Source organism: Bos indicus, chromosome 16, assembly GCF_029378745.1.
Source record: "Bos indicus isolate NIAB-ARS_2022 breed Sahiwal x Tharparkar chromosome 16, NIAB-ARS_B.indTharparkar_mat_pri_1.0, whole genome shotgun sequence".
Taxonomy (NCBI): domain Eukaryota; kingdom Metazoa; phylum Chordata; class Mammalia; order Artiodactyla; family Bovidae; genus Bos; species Bos indicus.
In genome coordinates this window covers 45716496-45738757 of record NC_091775.1, presented here as the reverse complement: position 1 = coordinate 45738757, position 22262 = coordinate 45716496, and the positions used below count along the sequence as shown (strand labels likewise).

At 40.8% G+C, this 22262-nt stretch overlaps 1 protein-coding gene and 1 non-coding gene across 7 annotated transcripts in view; one reads left to right on the top strand and one right to left on the bottom strand.

Moving 5' to 3' along the window:
* Positions 1-22262, bottom strand: part of RERE (arginine-glutamic acid dipeptide repeats) — a 415138-nt gene that overhangs the window by 134166 nt on the left and 258710 nt on the right. For 5 of the 6 annotated variants that reach the window (XM_019976073.2, XM_019976075.2, XM_019976074.2 and 2 more), the window contains one exon: positions 22094-22198. In XM_019976073.2, the coding sequence (XP_019831632.2) occupies positions 22094-22198 (105 nt within the window). Of the gene's footprint in view, positions 1-8593; positions 13282-22093; positions 22199-22262 lie in introns of those variants that run through there. The other variant, XM_019976076.2, reaches the window with a different exon arrangement.
* TRNAE-CUC (transfer RNA glutamic acid (anticodon CUC)) lies at positions 169-241 on the top strand. Its single transcript has one exon. It is a non-coding gene; the product is annotated as a tRNA-Glu (tRNA).

The following is a 22262-nucleotide window of genomic DNA, read 5'->3' as shown; positions in this document are numbered from 1 at the left end:
TCTGACACTCTTCCTATAAAACTAAAAAATTAAAAGTTGTTTTAAAGCAAAACAACAGGTTAACTGAATGGTGCATCACAGATAGACTACGGATAAGAAAGAAAGCCAGACATGAAAAAGTTGAACAAATGACAAATAGAGCCCCTCGGAAGAGAATGTCGAGGGACTTTCCTGGTGGTCCAGTGGCTAAGACTCTGCATTCTCAATGCAGGCGGCCCAGGTTCAATCCCTGGTTAGGGAACTATATTACACGTGCCACAACTAAGATCCAGTGCAGCCAAATAAATAAATATTTTAAAAATAAATTTTAAAAAATATACTCCAAACAGCTGAAAAAATTACTGAAGAAATAATGCCATAGTTAATAAGCAATGAGATTCATATTCCTTTTTTCTTTGTAATTTACTAGAGATATCTGGTGTGGGGTCATCCTTTTTGAGACATACGTAGCTGTGAAGCACACTACAAAAAAAAAAAAAAAATCACCATCCTCACCAGAAAGGAAGTATTTCTCTGTGCCACTAATGTAAATAATATACATATTTCAAAACAGTTGAGTTTAATCCCCATTATTCTACACATCTTTGCTCTGGAATATGAAAAAATAGTCCCATAAGCCAAATTACAACAATAATGGTAAGTCATTGTGTTTAGTCCTTGAGTTTAAAAAAATAGAAAGAAATTCATTGTATATGAAATCTGACACAAAAGAAACTGATGTAACAAAGCAGTGTCCATGGCAACTACAACTTAATATTTCAGTCCTCTTCAGCTGCAGTGGATTAAATAAAATGACAAGATGTTCCCTTTGAAAAGTAACCTGTTACCATGGAAACGTTTTAGTCTAAGAAGTAAACAGGGAATGGACAGAAAGGAGCAGGGAGCCTGCAACTGAATATCAAACAGGGAGAAGCATCTATGCAGAAGAGATGAGGCAGGGGTGCCTGGCCAGATGCAGGAAGCTCCTTGAGAAGAGCACGCTGGCTGTAAAAAAAGAGCAGCCAGGACAACACCACGCCTTGCCCCCAAGAGAGGGATGCAGTGAGGAAGGCCAAGGTCTGTGAATGTTTGCTTAAGACCCCCAAATATCTCTATGTGATCATGGTGACTGCTTAAGACAAGAATCTGCATCTACAGGGAAAGAAGAGGGACAAGGATCTGCAGTCATGGGGAGAAGACACAAGCTGGTAGAACAGAGGCCTTTGACAGGCAGCCTTCATGGCTACTTTCCATCACAATCCATACACAGAATATAATGCATGGCCTCCCCCTGGCACATTCCCCAGAGGCTGGGACCAGTAACTCTCAAGTCAGACCCTGCTCTGTGGCTGGTGCTGTGAATGAATGAAATCACAGTGCCATCTTCCTTTATCCGTCCTTCATATCAGAATGCTCGGACAGTAGATCATTCTCATCTTTTCTGGAGGGTGTCAAGCTGAACAGGAAGACTGACATGAAATCAACAGAAAAAAGACTAGAATCTCTAGCTACTAGCTCATTCAGAAAGTGACGACAGAGATAGACTATGGGTCCAGAATGAAATACATCAAATTTTAGGAAATCAAAAGACAATTTACCAGAATCACTTCTTCTCAGAAAGGTGGCAGGCAGGACTGAAAAAGGACTGATAAGAAGGAAGACTACAACAGCATGGTGGGTGTCTCAGATTTCTTCAGCATGAAAACATATTTCTAAAGCAGTCTTTCCAATAAGTCTGAAATTTCTTTGAAGTCTGACATAGTTTCTTTAAAAAAAATGTAAATTTTATATTCTTGTTGTTGTTTTTGTTGTTGTTCAGTTGCTACCTCATGTCTGACTCTTTGCCGCCCTGAAGACTGCAGCATGCCAAGTTTCCCCGTTCTTCACCATCTCCCAGAGTTTGCTCAAACTCATGACCATTGTGTTGATGATGCCATCCAACCATCTCATCCTCTGCCAATCCCTTCTCCTTCTGCCCTCAATCTTTCCCAGCATCAGGATCTTTTCCAATGAGTCGGCTCTTCACGTCAGATGGTCAAAGTATTGGAGCTTCAGCTTCAGTATCAATCCTTCCAATGAACATTCAGGGTGGATTTCCTTTAGGATTGACTGGTTGGATCTCCTTGCAGTCCAAGAGACTCTCAAGAGTCTTCTCCAGCACCACAATTTGAAAACATCAATTCTTCAGTGCTCAGTCTTCTTTATGTCCAACTCTCACATCTGTACACAACCACTGAAAAAACCATAGCTTTGACTGCTGCTGCTGCTAAGTCGCTTCAGTCGTGTTGGACTCTGTGCGACCCCATAGACGGCAGCCCACCAGGCTCCACTGTCCCTGGGATTCTCCAGGCAAGAACACTGTAGTGGGTTGCCATTTCCTTCTCCAATGCATCAAAGTGAAAAGTGAATTTTGAAGTCACTCAGTTATGTCCAACTCTCCACAACCCCATGGACTGCAGCCCACCAGGCTCCTCCGTCCATGGGATTTTCCAGGCAAGAGTGCTGGAGTGGGGTGCCATAGACAGACCTTTTTCAGCAAAGTGATGTCTGCCTTTTAATACTCTGTCTAGGTTTGTCACTTTTTTCACTCTCCTCTTTCACCTTCATTTATATTCTACTCCATAACATATTACCATTCAGTGTAAGATCCAAAAACGTGAGTAAAATCATTGTGCTCTGCATGTCCCCAGGATGCCCCATGATTTGAGCGCCCTCACTGCCCGGAGCGAAGACTTGTTAGACACACCTGAGTCCAGATGCCTGGGTGCTGGGGGGAGTACAGACTTTAGAGTCAAATGAAGCTGGACTGAAATTTCACTATCAAGGTTCTGTCAGCTCTAAGTGTAATCTTGAGGACACAATTCAATCTCTCTGAGCCCATCTCTGAAATCAAATTCATAAAGGCTACTTTGCAAGGCTGCTATGAAAATGAAAGATGATCCATGAAAAGAAGTTGATACATGTCTGTCATACAGGAGTCAGGACTATTATTAGCTGCAAGCACTGGCAAGAGTGAGAAAGGGAGACAGTTCCTTTATTAGGGGTTCCCAAAGCATCACTGACCTCTCCCTCAGTCTCTGTCACAGTCAGGATTTTATATTTCACTTGTGTAATTATTTCTCTCGATGGCTATCCTGACTGAAAGCACCATGTGGGTAGGAACTAAGTCTGATTTTAGCTCAACTACTACTTTCCAGAGCCTTTGGCAGTCACTAAATTTCATTTTATTAGAAATTTTATTAAATAAAACTTTATTATTTACTTTATGTAAAATTAAAAATTTATTTTAATAAGTGACTCCAATATTTTAACTCAACTATCATTTAGCCATGAAAGTGCAAGTGTTAGTTGCTTGTTGTGTTTGACTTTTTGTAACCCCATGGACTATATAGTCCACCAGGCTCCTCTATCCATGGGATTCTTCAGGCAAGAATACCTGAATGGGTAGCCATTTCTTTCTGCAGTGGATATTCCTGACCCAGGGATTGAACCTGTCTCTAGGCAGATTCTTTACTGTCTGAGCCACTAGGGGAGCCCTCATTTAGCCACTAAATAGCAACTCAGTGCTTCACTGAAAGTTAAAATTCATTTGTGAGAGTATACTCCCCTCCCAAGCAAATTAATCTAAGACAGGCTTGATAAACTTTCCAGAAGGAAAAAAAAATCAGGATTCATTCAAAGTAAATTAGTCAACATTTGGAAGAGTTAACATTTCCAATCCATACACAAATGCAAAGGTCAAGACAGGAATTCATTAAAATCCAGAACATAGTATTTGAAATTTTCTCTGATGGAAGCTTCCTAAAAGGCCCCCGATCCTAGCCTTCTAGCTGAACAGAAGAAACCAAGGTGGAAGAGATAAAGGTGCTCTTTTGAGGGGTCCCAGTGAGTTAACTACAAAGGACCTCAAGTCGCTCTTTTTTAATAGATTCCCCGTAAATATAATTTGAAATCTAGAACCGAGAATTTAGGCACTAGCTAAGGGAATAAGAAGAATTTCCATGCTGATAACAAGATGCAGTAAATATGGCCTCCACACAATAATATGAATATCAGGAAAAAACTGGTAAAAAATTTTTTTTAAATAACATGTGAGACAGTGCTACATTCAAAATGGATAACCAATAAGGATCTACTGTATAGCATAAGAAACTCTACTCAAATGTTGGGTAGTAGGCTGGATGGGAGGGGAGTTTGGGGGAAAATGGATAACATATATATGTAGAGCTGAGTCCTTTCCCTGCACATCTGAAACTACCTCAACATTGTTCATCAGTTATACCCCAAGACAAAGTAAAAAGTTTAAAGTCTGGGGGGAAAAAAAGGGATCAGAATACTGAGAAATGGGAAAAACATAATCCCAGAATAGTATCAGTTTTTTTTAATGGAATAAACTTAGAGAAAAAAAAAAAATGAGTGAGAAAGGATCTAGTTTCAAATCACTACCAAGACCTTGTTCTACTGTCTAAAGTTCTTATTTGTCTGTTCCATCCCCCGTCTCCCACCAGGCAGCATATCTGTCCACAGCATGTGACTCCACCCTACCTCAGGCTCCTCGTGGGTTTTACTGTCATCACCTGCTATGATGATGTGAAGGAAACAGTTGTAAGGACCACACTCAACATACACTCAACACAAACATACATACATATATACATACATATACACACACACACACACACACACACCACAACACACACATGGCAGTTCAGAAAACAACTTTATTTTAAAATCCCACCATAATTTATAATGAGTAGTATTCAAAGATTAAGCCTATTTCCTGACCAAAAATGTTGCTGGCTTTCCATACACTGATATCAACCTATAATATGTAGGAACAGAGTGTCCCCAGAAAAAGAGAGACTTCGGACCAAAGAAAGTGTGTCTACGACACCCATCTGAATGTCTCTCTCTTCCTCCTGGGAAGTCTCTAGAAAATGCTGTTTTTTTAGAAAAGGACCACCCCCTTGCTCCTGGCCACTGCAGTGGTGTGAATTTGGGGAGGGAGAGGCGACAGTGTTGGCGACCCAAGTATTAGCCTACACATGCTCCTCCCTCTCCATTAGAGAAAATGGTCAGAAAAGAACACTGCGTACTAGTGCATGCGCCAAATGCTACATGACATGGAAGTAGAGCCTTTTTTAAAACTTTGAGAAAAACATTAACACCTAAAGAGCCTGGCCAAACATATTGGTCATTAATTTAATTACCATAATTGCTAACACAATTCCTAAGATGGTCTTAATCTAACATATTGACCAACAACTACAGATATTGTTAAGCTAACCACACCTACACAAGATTGGAGACTTGAACTTTGAATTAATAACAAAAATACACTGAGCAATTATGTGTCAAGCACTTTCATATGGCTTGCTTCCAATCTTTATAACAACTGTGAGGAATATTTACCCCCATCACCCATGAGAAAACAGAAGTTCAGTATGACAAATGTCACTTACTAAGTAGAATTTGAACCATATCATTCAGCTCCAGATGGAGTTTTCTCTCTTACCACAGACGCCACTCATTTAATTCAGCATATTCATGCCAGAGGCCCATCTCAGGCACTCTACAGTCCAGTAAGGAAGACAATCAATCAAAGAGCCACAAGCAATGTATAGTTCAGAGAACTCTGATAGAAAGTCCAATTATCCCAACTGAATTAAAATGGACTTTTTTAGTTTAAATCCAAAGTTTCACAGAGCTTAAAGAGACTCAATTCATTTTCTTTCAGATTTGCTTTAAAGATATATTCAAGAACCTGACTCCTTGCCTGTCACAAACTGCTGAAGGCAGATGACCATCAGTTTGGGAGGAGATTCACAAACACACGCATAATTTCAAATCTCCCTTTTGCCCATACTGTTCTTTTTACTCTGTCAGACATGATGTTTTACATCTTTAGAATGAATGTTTTTCTGTTTGAAGGACAACTCAGTTCAGTAATGACCAAAATATAAAATGAAAAATTAATTCAGAAGGAAAAAGGATCAGGACCAACAAATGACTGAAGACTCACAGACACAGTAGATATTAGGTCGCAGGTGTCAGGTTCTTTTGATTAATTCTTAGGCTAACACAACAGAATCTAGCAAGTGGTCAAGGGCAGCAATCTATCGTAAGCAGATTCTCAGGCTCTGCAAAATTTATGTTGACAGAGGAACACTTTGAATGTAAGGATCAACCTCAGACTCTGATTCAAGATGCTGACGTGATGACAAGAAAAGCTAGTAACATGGTAATATTTGGGGAAGCTTTTACTTTCACGTTCTTCTGGAAACATACGGTGTCTTCCCCAGCATCCCTGATATGCAGCAGGACAGGAACAGTAAGTCACAATGCAACTCACCAGCCTCCTTTCCAAGTCCACACCACCCAGGGCTGAGACAATATTCCCAACAAGGGACAACTCCCCATGTGCTGCACCTTCACCCCCACCTCCACCACCACCAGACAAGCCTCAGAGCAGAAGGTAGCTGGTCAGCAAGTAATCTCCCAAAAGTATTTTCCCAAGACGGGAACATGTGGCACAAATGCACAGCACGTAAAACAGTGCTCTAATGACTTACTTCAGTGGACTGGAAACAGAAATTCAACTGTTAACAATAGAGGGTCCGCACAGATCCCAGTAGTTACTACAAGACCTCGTGGTCTAATGAGCTGGCCACACTCGAGCTCCACAGACCAGCGGCCAGCCGAGTGGGAGGACCCAGCCAGAGGTGGTCCGGCTACCCCTATAGCTTCTTGTACACATCTGATCTGCCGAAGGTAAAAAAAAAATTAAGGAGAATTAAACAACCTATGACAGAAACGCAGTTTTCTTAACAAGTGTTCCTCTAACTCAAACAGTAGATTTTCTGAAATGAGGCAGAAACTTGAGTCCTGCAGGGCTCCCACATGTGAAAGCAAGGCTGAAACATCCAGCTCCTCCAGACTCAAGAACGGAGGACTCCACACTCACAGGAGAGGTGAGAATGGAAGAGTAGAGGTGCTTCTAAAAGAACTGAAAGACAGCAAATTCCAGAAGCAGTGCTACCTGGGATGGGGAAAGGTCAAACTGGCCATCAGCCCCCAATTACCAAAAGCAATGACAGCCCTCAAAGGAATGGGAAAAGAGTTAAAAACAGCAGGTAATTGCAATAACCTTAAATCATCCCTGTATAATTCACCTCCTTAATCACAACCCCAAAGTGAAACTGCTAGGAGCCAGGTTATACCTCAATAATATTTTTGTTGACTGGAACGTACTGTCAGCCTTCCTAACCTACCACCCAAACCAGGGCCTCCTCATATAGGTATTAACCATGCACAGCTCCGCGCTCACACAGGAGGAGCTCACAGGGAGAATTCCTCTGTCACTGAGGTACAGGACACTCTTCCGGTCCTGTGAGAGTCTCTCATCTGCACAGTCTTCTCTGTCGTATGCTTCCTGTCATCCTCACAAAGGCACAAAACTTAAGTGTCACTTCAAAATTTTTTCCAACTTCTATCAGAAGGAAAAAGAGAAGAAACAAAAAGGGACAATTGATAAAATTCAAAAACTTCTTATCTACTTGGGTCAGAATTCAACTTGTCCTGTATCTGCTTATCATGACTGGCTCCCTAAGTCAACAACGGTGAGAGCCATCCACCTGAGCCTGGTCTGCCAACAGGACGCACAAAAAGCACAGCCGCTCCTCAGAGGAAAGGCTGGTGCCCGGGGCCGTCAAAGAGGGAGCACAAGGCCCGGCCTTGTCGACGCTTCCACCTTCTCAGGCAGTGACTCCTCCTGTCACTCCTTTCCTACAGAATTCGAAAGTCACATGACAAAATACACATACAGGACAAATGCCATCTTTTCCGAAAACAAAGATTACAAACAAAAAACCTGGAACCTCAATATCTAACACAAACGTCACTGAATATCATTTTTTTTTAATTGCCAAGAAATTTTCCACCAGCTCCAAAAGAAAGAATGGATTGCTTCCTTTGGAAGCAACAGAAAATACCATGCCATAACCATTAATTTCTTTAAAAATCCATTTTAAGCTGATACTGTTGCAACCACAATCTAAAACCTGCATATGTCAAAATGTATGCACTATTTCAGACTTTGGGAAAAGATCGCAAGAATTATAATTTGCTCTGGCAAACAGGCTCTCAATCAAAACAAGTTCCACCCACCTTCAAAGCAACCAATAGCTGCCCACCTACTACCCTCCCTAAAACATCCAAACAGAGCGGCTCTTGGGCCCGGGCGTCCCCCCCAGCCACACACAGCCTGGCAGCCTGCAGGTCTGCTCTGCAGGTGCCGAAGGTGAACGGGCTCTGCAGCAGGGACCCAGTGAGGCTTGCTTTAAATCGGCACCAGAGAGGAAGGGGTGAGGGAAAGGGGAAGAGGACAGAGATCTAAGACACTCTACATCTGCTTCGTGCATCTCTGAGCAGACCCCACTCTCAGCTCTGATCTCACACTCTGCTCTACCACCTACACGGCCAGCCGGGGCTGAATGCAAGGCTCTCAGAAACATGCACTAGGAATGATGAGATGATTCATACACATCCTCAGAAGTGAGAGACGACAGCCCAAACCATCACACTCCTTCCGGGAGGCCAGAGAGAGAACGCCTACCTGCAGGGGCTGAACGGATCATCCATGACTAAGAGAGGCTCTGGTGAGTCTAGCTGTGTCCCTGCACCTCCACTTACTGTGGAAACTCTGCCCTTTTCTACTCTCACAACTCAAAATGGAGGCACATGCGGTCTGAGAGCCCTCGCGGAGCTCGCACTGAGCTTGTGCTATGACCTAAGCCTTCACGCAGAACGCAGAAACTTCCCCCTCACACTGACAGGACTGAGCATGTGCTGTGACCCTCCCTCATCCATACACTGTCTCTCCACGCAATCAATCTCAACCCTGCTGTTTCCGTAAATAAAGCCCAGCCAACAGACTGCAGCTTCTCCCGCATACCAAGCTAGTGTGAAGGGAAGTGGGGCCGCGGAAAGGGGATCCCAGACAGCCAACTCCAGGGGCCTCGCCGGCCTGCCACCCACAGGCTGCAGACAAACACCCTGCACTGTCTAGACAACAGCAAGTTCTGTTTGGTCTTTTTTTTTCTCTCAAAGATAAATTATGGTTTTAAATAGCAAGATGAAGAAACAGAGTTAAAAAGCACAGATATGCGTGATTATACATGAGACTAATGAACAGAATATTGGCATCTACCTAAAAACAGAGTGGCAGCTACATAAGGGAAAGAACCCCACAAATTTCTTGTGGAAGACTGTACACGTTTGGGGAAAGGATATACAAGCAGTTCTGGCCAAGTTCTGGAGTACTGGGTATCATCACAGCCACAGGCGCAGAGTGGACAGTATAGCTGAAGAGCAGCTCAACAATACTGGATTTTATACAAAGAGTATAAGCTCCCTTAGATAAGAAGTTCTAAAATTGCCTAAATAAGACACAAAACATCTAAAGTGATACAAACCCAACCAGGGGTGCTTAGCAAAAGGAATGTACTGCTAACAATAAAAACACCACGAAGGTTCAAATCGAGAGGCCAATGAACACCCAGGTACCTAAAAAATATCAGTTTAGGTCTCTTGATTCAGAACTGGAGGCAACTCTTTAGAACACTGCCTATGAAGCAAAATTCATGTAAAAATTTAATCAGAAGCAATTTCTAAAGTCACATAGACATACTGAGCACTAAAAAGTATCCAAGTCTGTACCAGCCCAGACATTTTTTGTTCAAATCCTGAAAAACACATTTTATGCCCTCACCCTTGACCTCCACTTTCAACAAAACAGAAGCTGGGCTGTCAGCCATATAAGAAATCCTAGTTCTGGATGTGTATGTGGGCTTAGTTTCCATTTGTAAACTTGAAAAGGAATACCATGAAACTCCCCCAAATTTATAAAGGACTAGAGAGGGTAGGAAAGAACAGTGCCAATTCTGTTTGCCATTAATGTAATTGAGTGTGGAAAAATTAAAAGCTGCTTAAAAGAATATACAGGGTCCTCAAGATTCCCAAAGTAAACGCAGGATCCATTCCATTTCCTTGGATCTCCTGTTTACGCTTTCAGATAAACTGAACTGAGACTAAGATAAAATGAAAAACTCTTGTCATGCTAAAAAAATTGTAACACAAGACTTCACTTAAACAAGTTTTACCTTTGACCTACAATGTGAAACAAGTATCTACAGGTTGGAAGATCATCTTCCCTACTGGTATGAAAGGTAACATGTCCCCAAAAGTGTGTGACTAGAAACTGCCTAGAGAAAAAAAAAGCTCTTTAAACTAAGAGCAACTGAATTAAAACCCAGCTGTGCATTTAGTCTCTAAGTCATGTTCAACTCTTTGCAACTCCAAGCCTGCCAGGCATCTCTGTCCATGGAATTTTCCAGGCAAGAATATTAGAGTGGGTAGCCATTCCCTTCTCCACAGGATCTTCCCAAATCAAGGATGGAACCCAGGTCCCCTGCACTGCAGGCAGATTCTTTACTGACTGAACCACAAGAGAAGCCCCATAAAAGCTCCTAAATTGCTTGAAGAAATCAAATAAAATAACAACTTAATAAATTTATCATTACTCTGAAAAACCATGGGAACCATTCCACAGACCACAGCACAAACCTCAAACTGAGTCCGCTGAAGACCCAGCTCTAAGTTCAATCCAACCTCAGAATATGGGGTCAACTCTCCTCCTCAACGGAGAAAATTAAGGAGCCCTGAGACCTGAAAAGTAAGTAAGCTAATGCACCCCTTATAACCACACATTCCAATTCTAGAAATGGTCCTGATTTCCACTGACCAAGCATGGTCCTACGCTGGGGACACCTTGGAACTCTGCTCAGTCCTTACGGGCCTCCAAGACCCAGGACTTATTTTCTCCCTCAGCTGTCTTGAACATTGAATGTGAAAGTTGCTTTGTTGTGTTCAACTCTTTGCGACTCCATGGACTATACAGTCCATGGAATTCTCCAGGCCAGGATACTGGAGTGGGTAGCCTTTCCCTTATCCAGGGGATCTTCCCAATCCAGGGATCAAACCCAGGTCTCTCGCACTGCAGGTGGATTCTTTATCAGCTGAGCCACAAGGGAAGCCCAAGAACACTGGAGTGGGTAGTCTTTCCCTTCTCCAGTGGATCCTCCCAACCCAGGAATCGAACCCGGGTCTCCTGCATTGCAGGCGGATTCTTTACCAACTGAGCTCTCGGGGAAGTCCTACTAGATGCTTCCTCACTCCTGACAACCTGCCTGGACCTCAACTTCTGCCACTATGCTTCTCTAACTCGTCATCTGGCTGCCTGCAGAGCTATTCAAGCAACTTGCACAACAGACACCCAAGTGCTGGGTCTTCCCAGAAGCCCTGTGACCCTGGTACCTATACACTGTCTCTGGATCCCAGACCTCCTAGTCCTCTCTCCTCCAATTAATCCCTAGTGATCAACAGGTCAAAGATGAACACTTCTAAACAGATTAAAGGGGCGCCAAGCAGGTGAAATGCACATATTACACTAATAGATTCTTTCTAAAACTAAAAAGGTTTATTAGATAAAAACTGACTGAATAATCACTCTGTCCACCATAATTCTAATTTTTGGTGAGCAGAAAATTTACGTTTATCAAAGGTAAAGTAAGAGCTATAATATGGAAATTTCTTAGACTTTAAAGTGCTTGGTACTCTCCAGAAATAGAAAAATGTCTTATTTACAAACAAGAAGTTAAAAAGCAAGAAACAGGAATGAAAAGTTAATATTCAGGAAACTCCAAAGAAAAATACTCACTGGAAGAAAGATACCCTATTTGACATTTAGTCAGTACTACTGATTAAAGTACTGAAGAGTACTACTACTACTACTCTTCAATACTGTAGTACTACTACTCTTCCTTTTAAGAGATGAGAAGGTTTCAGAAACAGCTTGTTTAAAATTTTATTCTGAAGTCGTCCCTGGTGTATGGAAATGGACCTGAGTTTTATATTTATGTTGATCTTTTAGCCAGCATACATGCTGATTTATCTTACCACATCTAATCATTAGCTCATAGATTTTCCTCTGGTAAAAATACTGCATCATTTTAATAAAAGTTCATTTCTTCATTCCCAATCCTCACATAGCTTCTTTTTCATCTCTTGATGGTGATGGGAGTCTTTCTGTTGTTTCTGATTTTAGACAAAATACTTCCAACACTTCACCTTTAAGGGTGGTGTCTGCAGTAGGTTTTCAGTAACCATTCTGTCAGGATGAGGGAGCTGCATTCTACAGTTGACTTGCTAAGAGGTACTCCCGTCCCTGTCCCCACAAACACTGAATGGGTGTTGAATTTCATCAAGTGCTTTTTCTCCATCAAGATGACTGTATATTTTTTCTTCTTTAATATGTTAAAAAAATAATAAAGTATGCTACAGATAAATTATTAAACTATCTGTGTATTCTATAAACCCAACTTGAGTATTTTTTAATGCTTTGCCAGATTCCGTTTCCCCACATTTTATTTAAGCACTTTACATGCATGTTTGTGATCTATAACTCTTACTTTTTTATCTGGTTTTGGAATAAAGGTTTTACTTGTCTCATAAAATAACTTGGGAAACCTACACCATTTTTCTCCATTCTCTAGAAGGCTGGTAGAATTCACCTGTAAAGCATGAGTTTAATTTTTTTTTCCTGTTGTCCTAATGAGAACAAAAGGAGAAGTTCTGTCTAAATTATGAAAACTGCCTTTAAAGGGAGAAGGCATGCATTTCTTACCTACTCCTTCTTTCTTCCAGCCTTAAATCTGGGTGTTATGGCTACCATTCCATCACCACCTTGAGCACAAACTAACAGCTAAAGTTAAGGATCACAGAGGTGATGCAGAGCCTCATACCAGCCTAGGACTGCTTCCTTTCAGACTATGCTTACATAAAAATTAAAGTTCTATTTTGTTTAAGCCTAGTATACAGTCTCTTTCTGACAGTTCTAGCAATGACATTCTTACCATTTATCTGATTCAAGTTGATGACACACAGTTTCTTCCAACATTTTGTAATTTTTGACAGTGAGCTCAGAAGTCAAAGATATTTTATCTGTACATAGTCTACATGTTTGAATTAGGGCATGTACTTCCCCCAAAATTGCACATGCTTCTGTCAGGTGTCCAGGGTGGCTTTCTATATTATCTTCTCATGATGGGGTTCTTGTATTTTTCAAGAGTGCAAATTTAAGCCTAAACTGTCTTGGGAGCATGGAGAAGGCAATGGCACCCCACTCCAATACTCCTGCCTGGAAAATCCCAGGGATGGAGGAGCCTAGTAGGCTGCAGTCCAGGGGGTCGCTAAGAGTCGGACACGACTGAGTGACTTCACTCTCACTTTTCACTTTCATGCATTGGAGAAGGAAATGGCAACCCTTCCAGTGTTCTTGCCTGGAGAATTCCAGGGATGGGGGAGCCTGGTGGGCTGCTGTCTATGGGGTCACACAGAGTCGGACACGACTGAAGTGACTTAGCAGTCTTGGGAGCAAGGCCCAAAGTTACGAATTATAAGACGACTTCTCGATCTCTTCCCCCTGTTCCTTTTTTGGTCTGGAGTCCCAAACTTAGACATGTTTCTCTGTCATTTTCCTCTAGTCCCAGATATGTTAACTAGTTTATCCTTCCACCAAAAGAATAGACCTTTGATGACCCTAACTTCACACAGGCTCTCAGCTCCAACTTCCTAAACCCCTGAAATCAAAACCTCATCTCCTATACCTGCTGAGTGTCAAAACCAAAGATCTGCATGAAGATGAGCAAATGACTCAATTCCTCTCACTCCGACTCCTAAAATTTTTAGTTTCTCTTCATTCTTGTGAGCTCAGCTCTGCATTTAAAAGTTCTGTGGTATTTTATGCAGTATTTGTAGATGTTCACTGCAAAAGGGTTTTTGGAATGATCAAATCTGGGTTTTGGTCCTATTAAAGTTCTTTAGTAGGCTGTGTTTCCAAATACATATGCTGTCTCTCAACTGTCTCCAATTCCTGCCACCTCTGGTGAATGTTTCGAGAGCTCAAATGTGATGACACAGGAAAAGCAAACCAGAGAATATTTATATGCAGCTCCAGCTTTTTGTCCCCAAAAGCTGTACAAAGACCATGAGCCATTATGAGTAGAAAAGATGACTTCACTAAAACAGAAGTGAATTTTGAAATGTCTCAGATCCAAATTCACTGAAATAAGGAAAATCCACTCACACTCGCTTTTCAGCTGAAGTACAAATATTTATGTTGAAAAAGGACGGTCACAATGTTCTTTGATCACGCTATTTAAACAATGAGAAAACCATAAATGTCCAATAATATGAACTGAATAGAAAAATTACAGCACATCCCTAGGATGGTATATACAAGGTGCTCGTCACAAATGTTTGTAAAATGTTTCATAACATGGAATTATGTTCTTAGCAGAAGAAGATGGACAAATAGAGGAATGTGTGATTACTTGTACATTATGTATAAACATATTAATTATAATCTTAATATACACACAAATACCTATACAAGCACAAAGATATATATTTAAGGAAAAACACAAATATGATTTATAGAATTACCATTATAACACTTTTGCTTCTTTAATTTTTAAATTTGTCAAGTTATTCTTTAGTAGGTACATGTTTTTCTTTATTAGAAAAACAAAGTTATTTCCCAAAACAGCCAGAAGAAAATATGTTGTATATGAATCAATCTATGATGAAACCATAGAAATTAATAGCACAAAGTTTTGAGTCAAACAGCATTGGGGTTTCCTGTTTACTAACTGTATGCCTTAGGCATCTATTTAATATAATATCAATTTTTCCTCATTTATAAAATAAAGATAATGCCAACCTAACTGAGCCTTTACAGGAACAAAATAATTAATCTAAGAGTAAGCATTCACTGCATGGCAGTAGGAATCGTTATCCCACACACCTTGAACAGATGATATTACAAATTTGATTCCTAGAGGTCACACTAAGAAATAGCAAACGATAAACCTACTAAAATTACAGCTCAAGAAGTCAAAATCCGTCCATGTGTGAGAGAGAGCAGAGTCTGGGACAGGAAACTGGAAGTAAAGATAGGACACTGAGATGAAATTTTCTACTGTTAAAGATGAGATAATTATAAATAAGGAAAAGCAAAAAAAAAAAATTAGCAAGAACCTTGTGGTATTAGACTAGAATTGGAAAGTTTGGTATGAACTCATGGACGGACAGACACACACAGAAATGTAGGTGTAAACACAGCATGCATTACCTCCCTGACCCTCAGCCTCCGAGCCCTGTTCACTTTGGAGGCCTGAGAACATGACACAAAGCAGTGAACACACGGAGAACCTGATCCGGGTTCCTAAGTACTATTCACCAAAATGGGACCTCAAAGTGAATGACAGTAACAGATTATAACCTTAGACAGCAAGGAGAGAAATCCAGTCAATTCTAAAGGAAATCAACTCTGAATATTCACTGGAAGGACTGATGCAGAAGCTGAAGCTCCAATACTTCGCTCACCTGATGTGAGCTGACTCACTGGAGGAGACCTTGATGCTGTGAAAGACTGAGGACAAGAGGAGAAGGCAGTGGTAGAGGATGAGATGGTTAGATATCACCACCAACTCAATGGACATGAATTTGAGAAAACTCTGTGAGATATTGAAGGACAGAGGAGCCTGGCTGCTGCAGTCCATGGGGTTGCAAAGAGTCACAAAAGACATATCAACTGAACAACAATTACAACAGATTAATCGGCAACCATTAGTCCACCCTGATATAAATGAATAATTCAAACTATTATGAGGAAGAAGGTATCTACAGGGTCTCAAAGCAACTACCTTACAAAATGGTCATCAATTGTAAAAGGAAAAAGAGAAACTGTACAATTGCAAAACCTGGCAAATACCACCTTATTCAACAAATGAGAATGAACATTACCAGTAATGGGACAAACTAGAATTGTATAACACAACAGGATGTAGAAAAAAGAACACACATTTGCAGTGTCCCTGTCAAAGATATATGATGTAAATCTAATGAGAAGGAAACATCATCAATGCAAAGTGAGCAACAGTCTACAAAACAATTAGCTGATAATCTCCCAAAGTACCAACATCATGGTGAAGGAAGGAGAAACTTGTCTGATTGAAAGAGACTGAACAGACCTATGACAACTAACCACGTAATGCTGCACTGGATTCCTTCTGCTATAGCCTTTTGTTTAGAAACTTCAGAAGGGTCTGAGAACTCCAGGGCAATAATGTTTCCTTGACAATTTCCTGATTCTGAAGGCAATATTGGGGTTATGTAAGAAAATGCCCTTGTTCACAGGAAATACACAGACTATTAGAGTGTGATATAGCCTCCTGGTGACAATTATTTTCAAATGGTTCAGTTAAACAGAGGTTTTCTACTGCACTTGCAACAGTTCTGTATGGTCAAGACTGTTTCCAAACAAAGTAAAATGAAATGAATCAAGCAAGTAAAACACTCAGCACAGTGTCAGGTAAACAATATCGCTATGATTAATAACATGATTGTCACCATTGTGGGGAAGATTAAATACAAATTCTTGCAAGTGCCTCTGTTTATGATTACTACTAAATGTAAGGATAATAATAGTTAAGCTTCAATATTGCTTAAAAAAAAAAAAAAGAACCCTGCTTCCTGGAAAAAGATAAACAGAGAGGGCACAGGTGAATTCAGGTGATCTACTTGCTTTCTACCTGATTACCAAGAGATGACTCATGTTCAAGGCGCAAAGAAGCAAGAATATAATCAGATGTTTCATGCTACAGCCAAAGTCTTAGAAGAGCCCACTGATGCTTGTATAAAACTGTATTACAGAGTGGGATTGCCCAGGGGCCAGCTGATACACAGAATGCTACATTTTAAATAACACTGCTGTTGCTGCTGCTGCTGCTAAGTCGCTTCAGTTGTGTCCAACTCTGTGCAACCCCATAGAGGGCAGCCCACCAGGCTCCCCTGTCCCTGGGATTCTCCAGGCAAGAACACTGGAGTGGGTTGCCATTTCCTTTTCCAATGCATGAAAGTGAAAAGTGAAAGTGAAGTCGCTCAGTCGTGTCTGACTCTTCGAGACCCCATGGACTGCAGCCTACCAGGCTCCTCCATCCATGGGATTTTCCAGCCAAGAGTACTGGAGTGGGGTGCCATCGCCTTACTATCCCCTTTTCCTTACTATTCCTAAACACACCTTAGAGACCCAAGGTATTCTTATTTAGCAAGGGGAAACAAAGGGACTGGATCCTGGGAAAATCCATGCTTAATAATTTAAGAATAAAGGCACCTCTTTCACATGGCCACTCTGCAAACCTGTTCTTCCTAGGACCCTACTCACTATTTCCTCCTTCCCCTCCTAACTCACTGGTCTGAGGCAGAAAGGTAAGAAAAACTTTTCCAAGAAATGAAAGGTATAGACTCAGAAAAGGTCAAAATTCTCACACACGCGCACACACACACACGGCACTGGCCAACAGGTTGAACCTACAGAGGTGGGGCGATGGGAAGATGAGGGAAAGAACAAATATTCAATAATCCCCACCCTGAGCTACACGGAGAACACTCTCATTTGCTATAAAAAGCCCAAATCGCTCTCTCAGTATTTTTTTTCCAATTTTGCCTCGCAAATTTTTCAATAAAATATTCTGACTGTAGAAATGTATTATTTCACATCAACATCACTCACATACTTACTGTAACTGTTCAGTCAGTTTCATCATGGTCAATGAAGGAATTTACCATACATTTTTAGCAACTGTATGTTCTCAAAGATTTTATCATATTCCAAGGAGAGGCAAGAATCCCCAGTGCTTGGACGTCTACATGTCAGCAAAATCAATCTCACAGTTAACAATCTACCTGGTAGAAGGAAGACTTCTTAGGAAGTAGCTCATGTTTTGCTTTTGGATTTAACATTTTACAGGGTTTTTAAAAAGATATTTCTCAATCTTTTCTTCAAAAGAAAATTTATAATTATTTTTGCAATTCCTGAGAAGCAACTAAAAATCTTGACAGTTTACAAAAGCTACCCTGTTTTTGTTTTCCCCATTCTACTAAAGCTGAAAACGGTCCAGGAAGTACAAGCTTTACCTATGGACACAGAGATGAAGTGGCAGCACAGATCAGAACCCAGGCTGCCTGGGTCCAAAAGGGGAGATCTTTCCAGGTGGCTGGTCTTAACAAAATGATCAAGCAGTCAGATTAAATGTTCATGAGGTACTAGACAAAAAACAGGGACAAGAAATGGACGGATGGAACTAGGTCTCTATGGCCTGGCTCTTTTTCTAAGCAAGGATCAATCCTACTTTAGTTCAACCAAGGATATTGGTGTTTTGGCCAAATACATATATACGGGCTGCTGCTGCTGCTAAGTCACTTCAGTCATGTCTGACTGTGTGACCCCATAGACAGCAGCCCACCAGGCTCCCCAGTCCCTGGGATTCTTCAGGCAAGAACACTGGAGTGGGTTGCCATTTCCTTCTCCAATGCATGAAAGTGAAAAGTGCAACTTGGTGTTATGTACTAGGACCTCTAAGCTGAAATTTATTGACTTTATTTAAAGTTTCTAACCAGATTTTAGATAAGACACTTCAAAGAAAATGAGAACATAATGACATTATGTTGCAGGGCATGCTGACTGCAGAAGTAAATTTGGAGTGAAGCTTATCTGTGGAGCAAAAGTGAACACTCCCTGAGTGCAGAAACACTAAAACAAACTCCAAAAGGAAACTCCAGTTACTGAAGGTTCCAAGTTCTCTCTCATTTGCCAGCCCCTTGTAGTCTGTATTGTTCAGTTCAGTTCAGTCGCTCAGTCACGTCTGACTCTTTGCGACCCCATGAACCGCAGTACACCAGACCTCCCTGTCCATCAGCAACTCCCGGAGTCCACCCAAACCCATGTCCATTGAGTCGGTGATGCTATCCGTACTTAAAGCTAAAAGGACTTCTCTGGTGGCTCAGATGGTAAAGAATCCGCCTGCAATGCAGGAGACCGGGGTTCAATTCCTGGGTCAGAAAGATCCCCTGGAGAAGGGAATGGCTACCCACTCCAATATTCTTGCCTGGAGAAGTCCATGAACAGGAGCCTGGTGGGCTACAGTCCATGGAGTTGCAAAAAAGCTGGACACAACTGAATGACTAATAACTCTTCACTAAAGCTAGAAACATCTACTCCCGTATTTTTTGCTCAAGTTTAGTTCCTTAAATGTCATGGTTAGCAAGAACACAATATGACAATCCCTGAGCCAAGATCCTTAGGACTAGAGGATTTTCAGATGTAAGAACTTCTTGGATTTAGGAAGTTCCATAGTTTATACATCACTTAATACCCCAGCAGTGTCTGAGCAATGACCCCTATCCTATCATATTGGTAATTTGTAGTCAAAGTTGTGCAAAAAGCAAACTGAACTATATTAGGAGTATAAAAAGTCTCATATCAGTTCAGGCCAACTTTGACCTCATGGTCAAATGAGAGTTTTAGCACCCAACTTAGAAATTTTTTTTGATTTTCAGAGCTTTCAAGAATGTAATAATGAAGTTAGGGAGGAAAAGTAGCCTATAAAAGGATCTGTGATAAATGTTAGAAGAAGGAAAAAAAACCTAACATTCAGTGCTGGCTAAGATGCTAAATAAATTACGGAAAATTACCTAAGTCAACTGTTAACTACCATCAGAAAATTTGCTATGGAAATATCTTCATCTTAAACTTCAGTTTTAGCTGCTCACTTAGAGTTCCCACACTAATTAAAGGGAGGGAAACAGTCATCGAAGTTAGGAGTCACAGAATCATTCTTTAACCTCCAGTGGTCTTACTGATCAGTCAGTGCACCATCTCACAGGATTATTATTACAACAGTCTGATAATCCTCTCCAGATGACTCGGGGCACCAAGTCAGCACACAACACCTGGCAGACACCATCCCATGCTGGTCCCGCTCATCCACATGGTAGATAACCATATGAGAAACCAGCTCACCCCACTGCCCCCTCCCTCACAAACCTGAAACAAAGGCAGAAACAAAGAGCATGCACCCCGAGCATTCTAAGGACTGCGTTGTGCATAAACCAGGAGGAGAAGACACACAGTTTTCTAAACTCTGCTAAATCACACACACACTTCTGATGATTTGAGAAACTATGGGATGTGTACATCAAACCTAGAACTTCAGAGGGAGAAAGTAGTGTTCATGGTGAAACCAGTGAGCTTGTGTCACACTGGCTCATCACTGGAAACATTCACACTCACTTTTTGGGACCTGCCACCAACTTATCACTTAAAAGGACACATTAAAATTTTATTTGATGAACTGCTCAATTCATCCAACAACCCCCAGGCTCTTACACTACACCAACACAAGCTGGACACAGGGAACAAGAACAGAAATGAATGAATGGGACTAAGGCCAAAGCACTAGAGTGATTCAGGATGCAGAGCCTGTAAAAGTGCTGCTACAGGCATGGTTCAGTGTTGCCTTTTCAGCTGAGATAAGTAATAATAGATTCCTCTATCACACGCCTAACTCAGGTTTTAAAGCAAAATTGATGGCAAGTATCAATGAAGTATCATGACTGCCAGCAACATATAAAAAAATGAGACAAGAGTTTGTGTTTGAGTCTTCAGCCTAACACAGGTAAGTTACAAATCACTGTAAATAAGCATTCCGCAAAAATAGATGCAAAACCAAAGCTAGTGAAAAAAGAATCTGACTGGCTGTTCTGAACCCAAGAGCTAAACACTTAAAACACAAATTTCCCTCAAACAATCTAACTTGTGCAATATGACAGCTACTATCACAAAGTTAAATAAACACAACATCATTGTAGTAACAGACAACTGTGCATCCAGACAGAAGACCAAGTTCAAGTGTCCCACACTTCACTGGGGCAACAAAAAGATATGACCAGGCAGCTAATTAACACATATGTAAAATAAACATTCTGAAACAGAAGGTGCTATTTAAACATTACTGCTGATCACCTTCTCTGTCATTGGAATAGAGCATACTTTTGAAAATGAAAACGAAACTCAAATTCATTGTTTTTTTTTTTAAAGGTAAGCAAAAAAGGTGACTATTACCCCATAGCTGTTGTCTAGTATACATATGGAGAGAAAGACTAATATATATGTTCCAACCGAGCTTAATTCAGCCTCTTAGAACCACAAAAAAGAATACGTTCCCTTTTACTGACCCTAGTTTGATGACCTAAACAGCAACATTCTAAATGTTATCTATCATTTCTCAGCATCTCCCAGAAACAAGTTTTCACTAAAACAACACACATCATACAATTATACTTAACGTAGTTCTCCCACTAACTTCCTTGAGCCAAGCATCTTTCATTTCTTACTCAATCACTGTACTTGCAGATTATGTCCTGATTGTCCTGAGCAAGCATAGACTACCTGGTCATCTAATGACCTCTCATTTTTTAAAATCCTTAATAAAACACACAGTCACATGAGTGATACAAGATAAATATGAATACATACAGTCTTACAGACATTCTCTCATGGGATGAGTTAAAATTACAGCCTATTAGAGACAAACAATTTCTTCTGTTAAATTATAGTATTTTGACTCTGTTGCTTTTCATTCAAAAAGTAATAATTCTATTTACCAAGATGGCTGAGAAATGGATGTATCCATCTTATACTAGCAGTCTTACTAGAGATATTTCAGTGAGTGTTCCTGGGGATTTATTAAAGGAACAAATTACTAATCAACACAACCACAATGTCCTAGTATTTTCAGTATGGTATAATGGAAAGTTTGAATGAATGTTCATGAGAGTACAGTTCATAATAAGTTCAAAATACAGACCAACGAAACATACGTCTTTATCTTGCCCTCTGCAAACCCAAATTTCTCACTTTTCCTTTTCTTAATGAGTGAGGCAGCAGGGGGCAAGCTGCTTTAGATACCACAGACATTAATTACAGCTCTTTTCAAAGAGATTTACTACAGGACTTTGTGTCTCTCTCTCTTTCTTTCTCATCTTAGGAGAATATGCCCAGAAGTGCAGACAAACACACACACACACACACGCGCGCGTGCGCGCGCACGAGAAGCTGAAGTTCTCAACCTAGGGGCCCATGTGATGCACTTACCTTGTCTCAGGGTTGTAGCCTAGTATGTAGAAGAATGAATCCACTCGGGCCTTAAACTCTCTAGCAGCAAATATGTCAGAAAAATGGGAGATGTTACACTTCCCTCTGAAAATAAACAAACAAAAAATGTTAGCAATACTGTCAACTGCTTTGTAAATCAAAATACTGC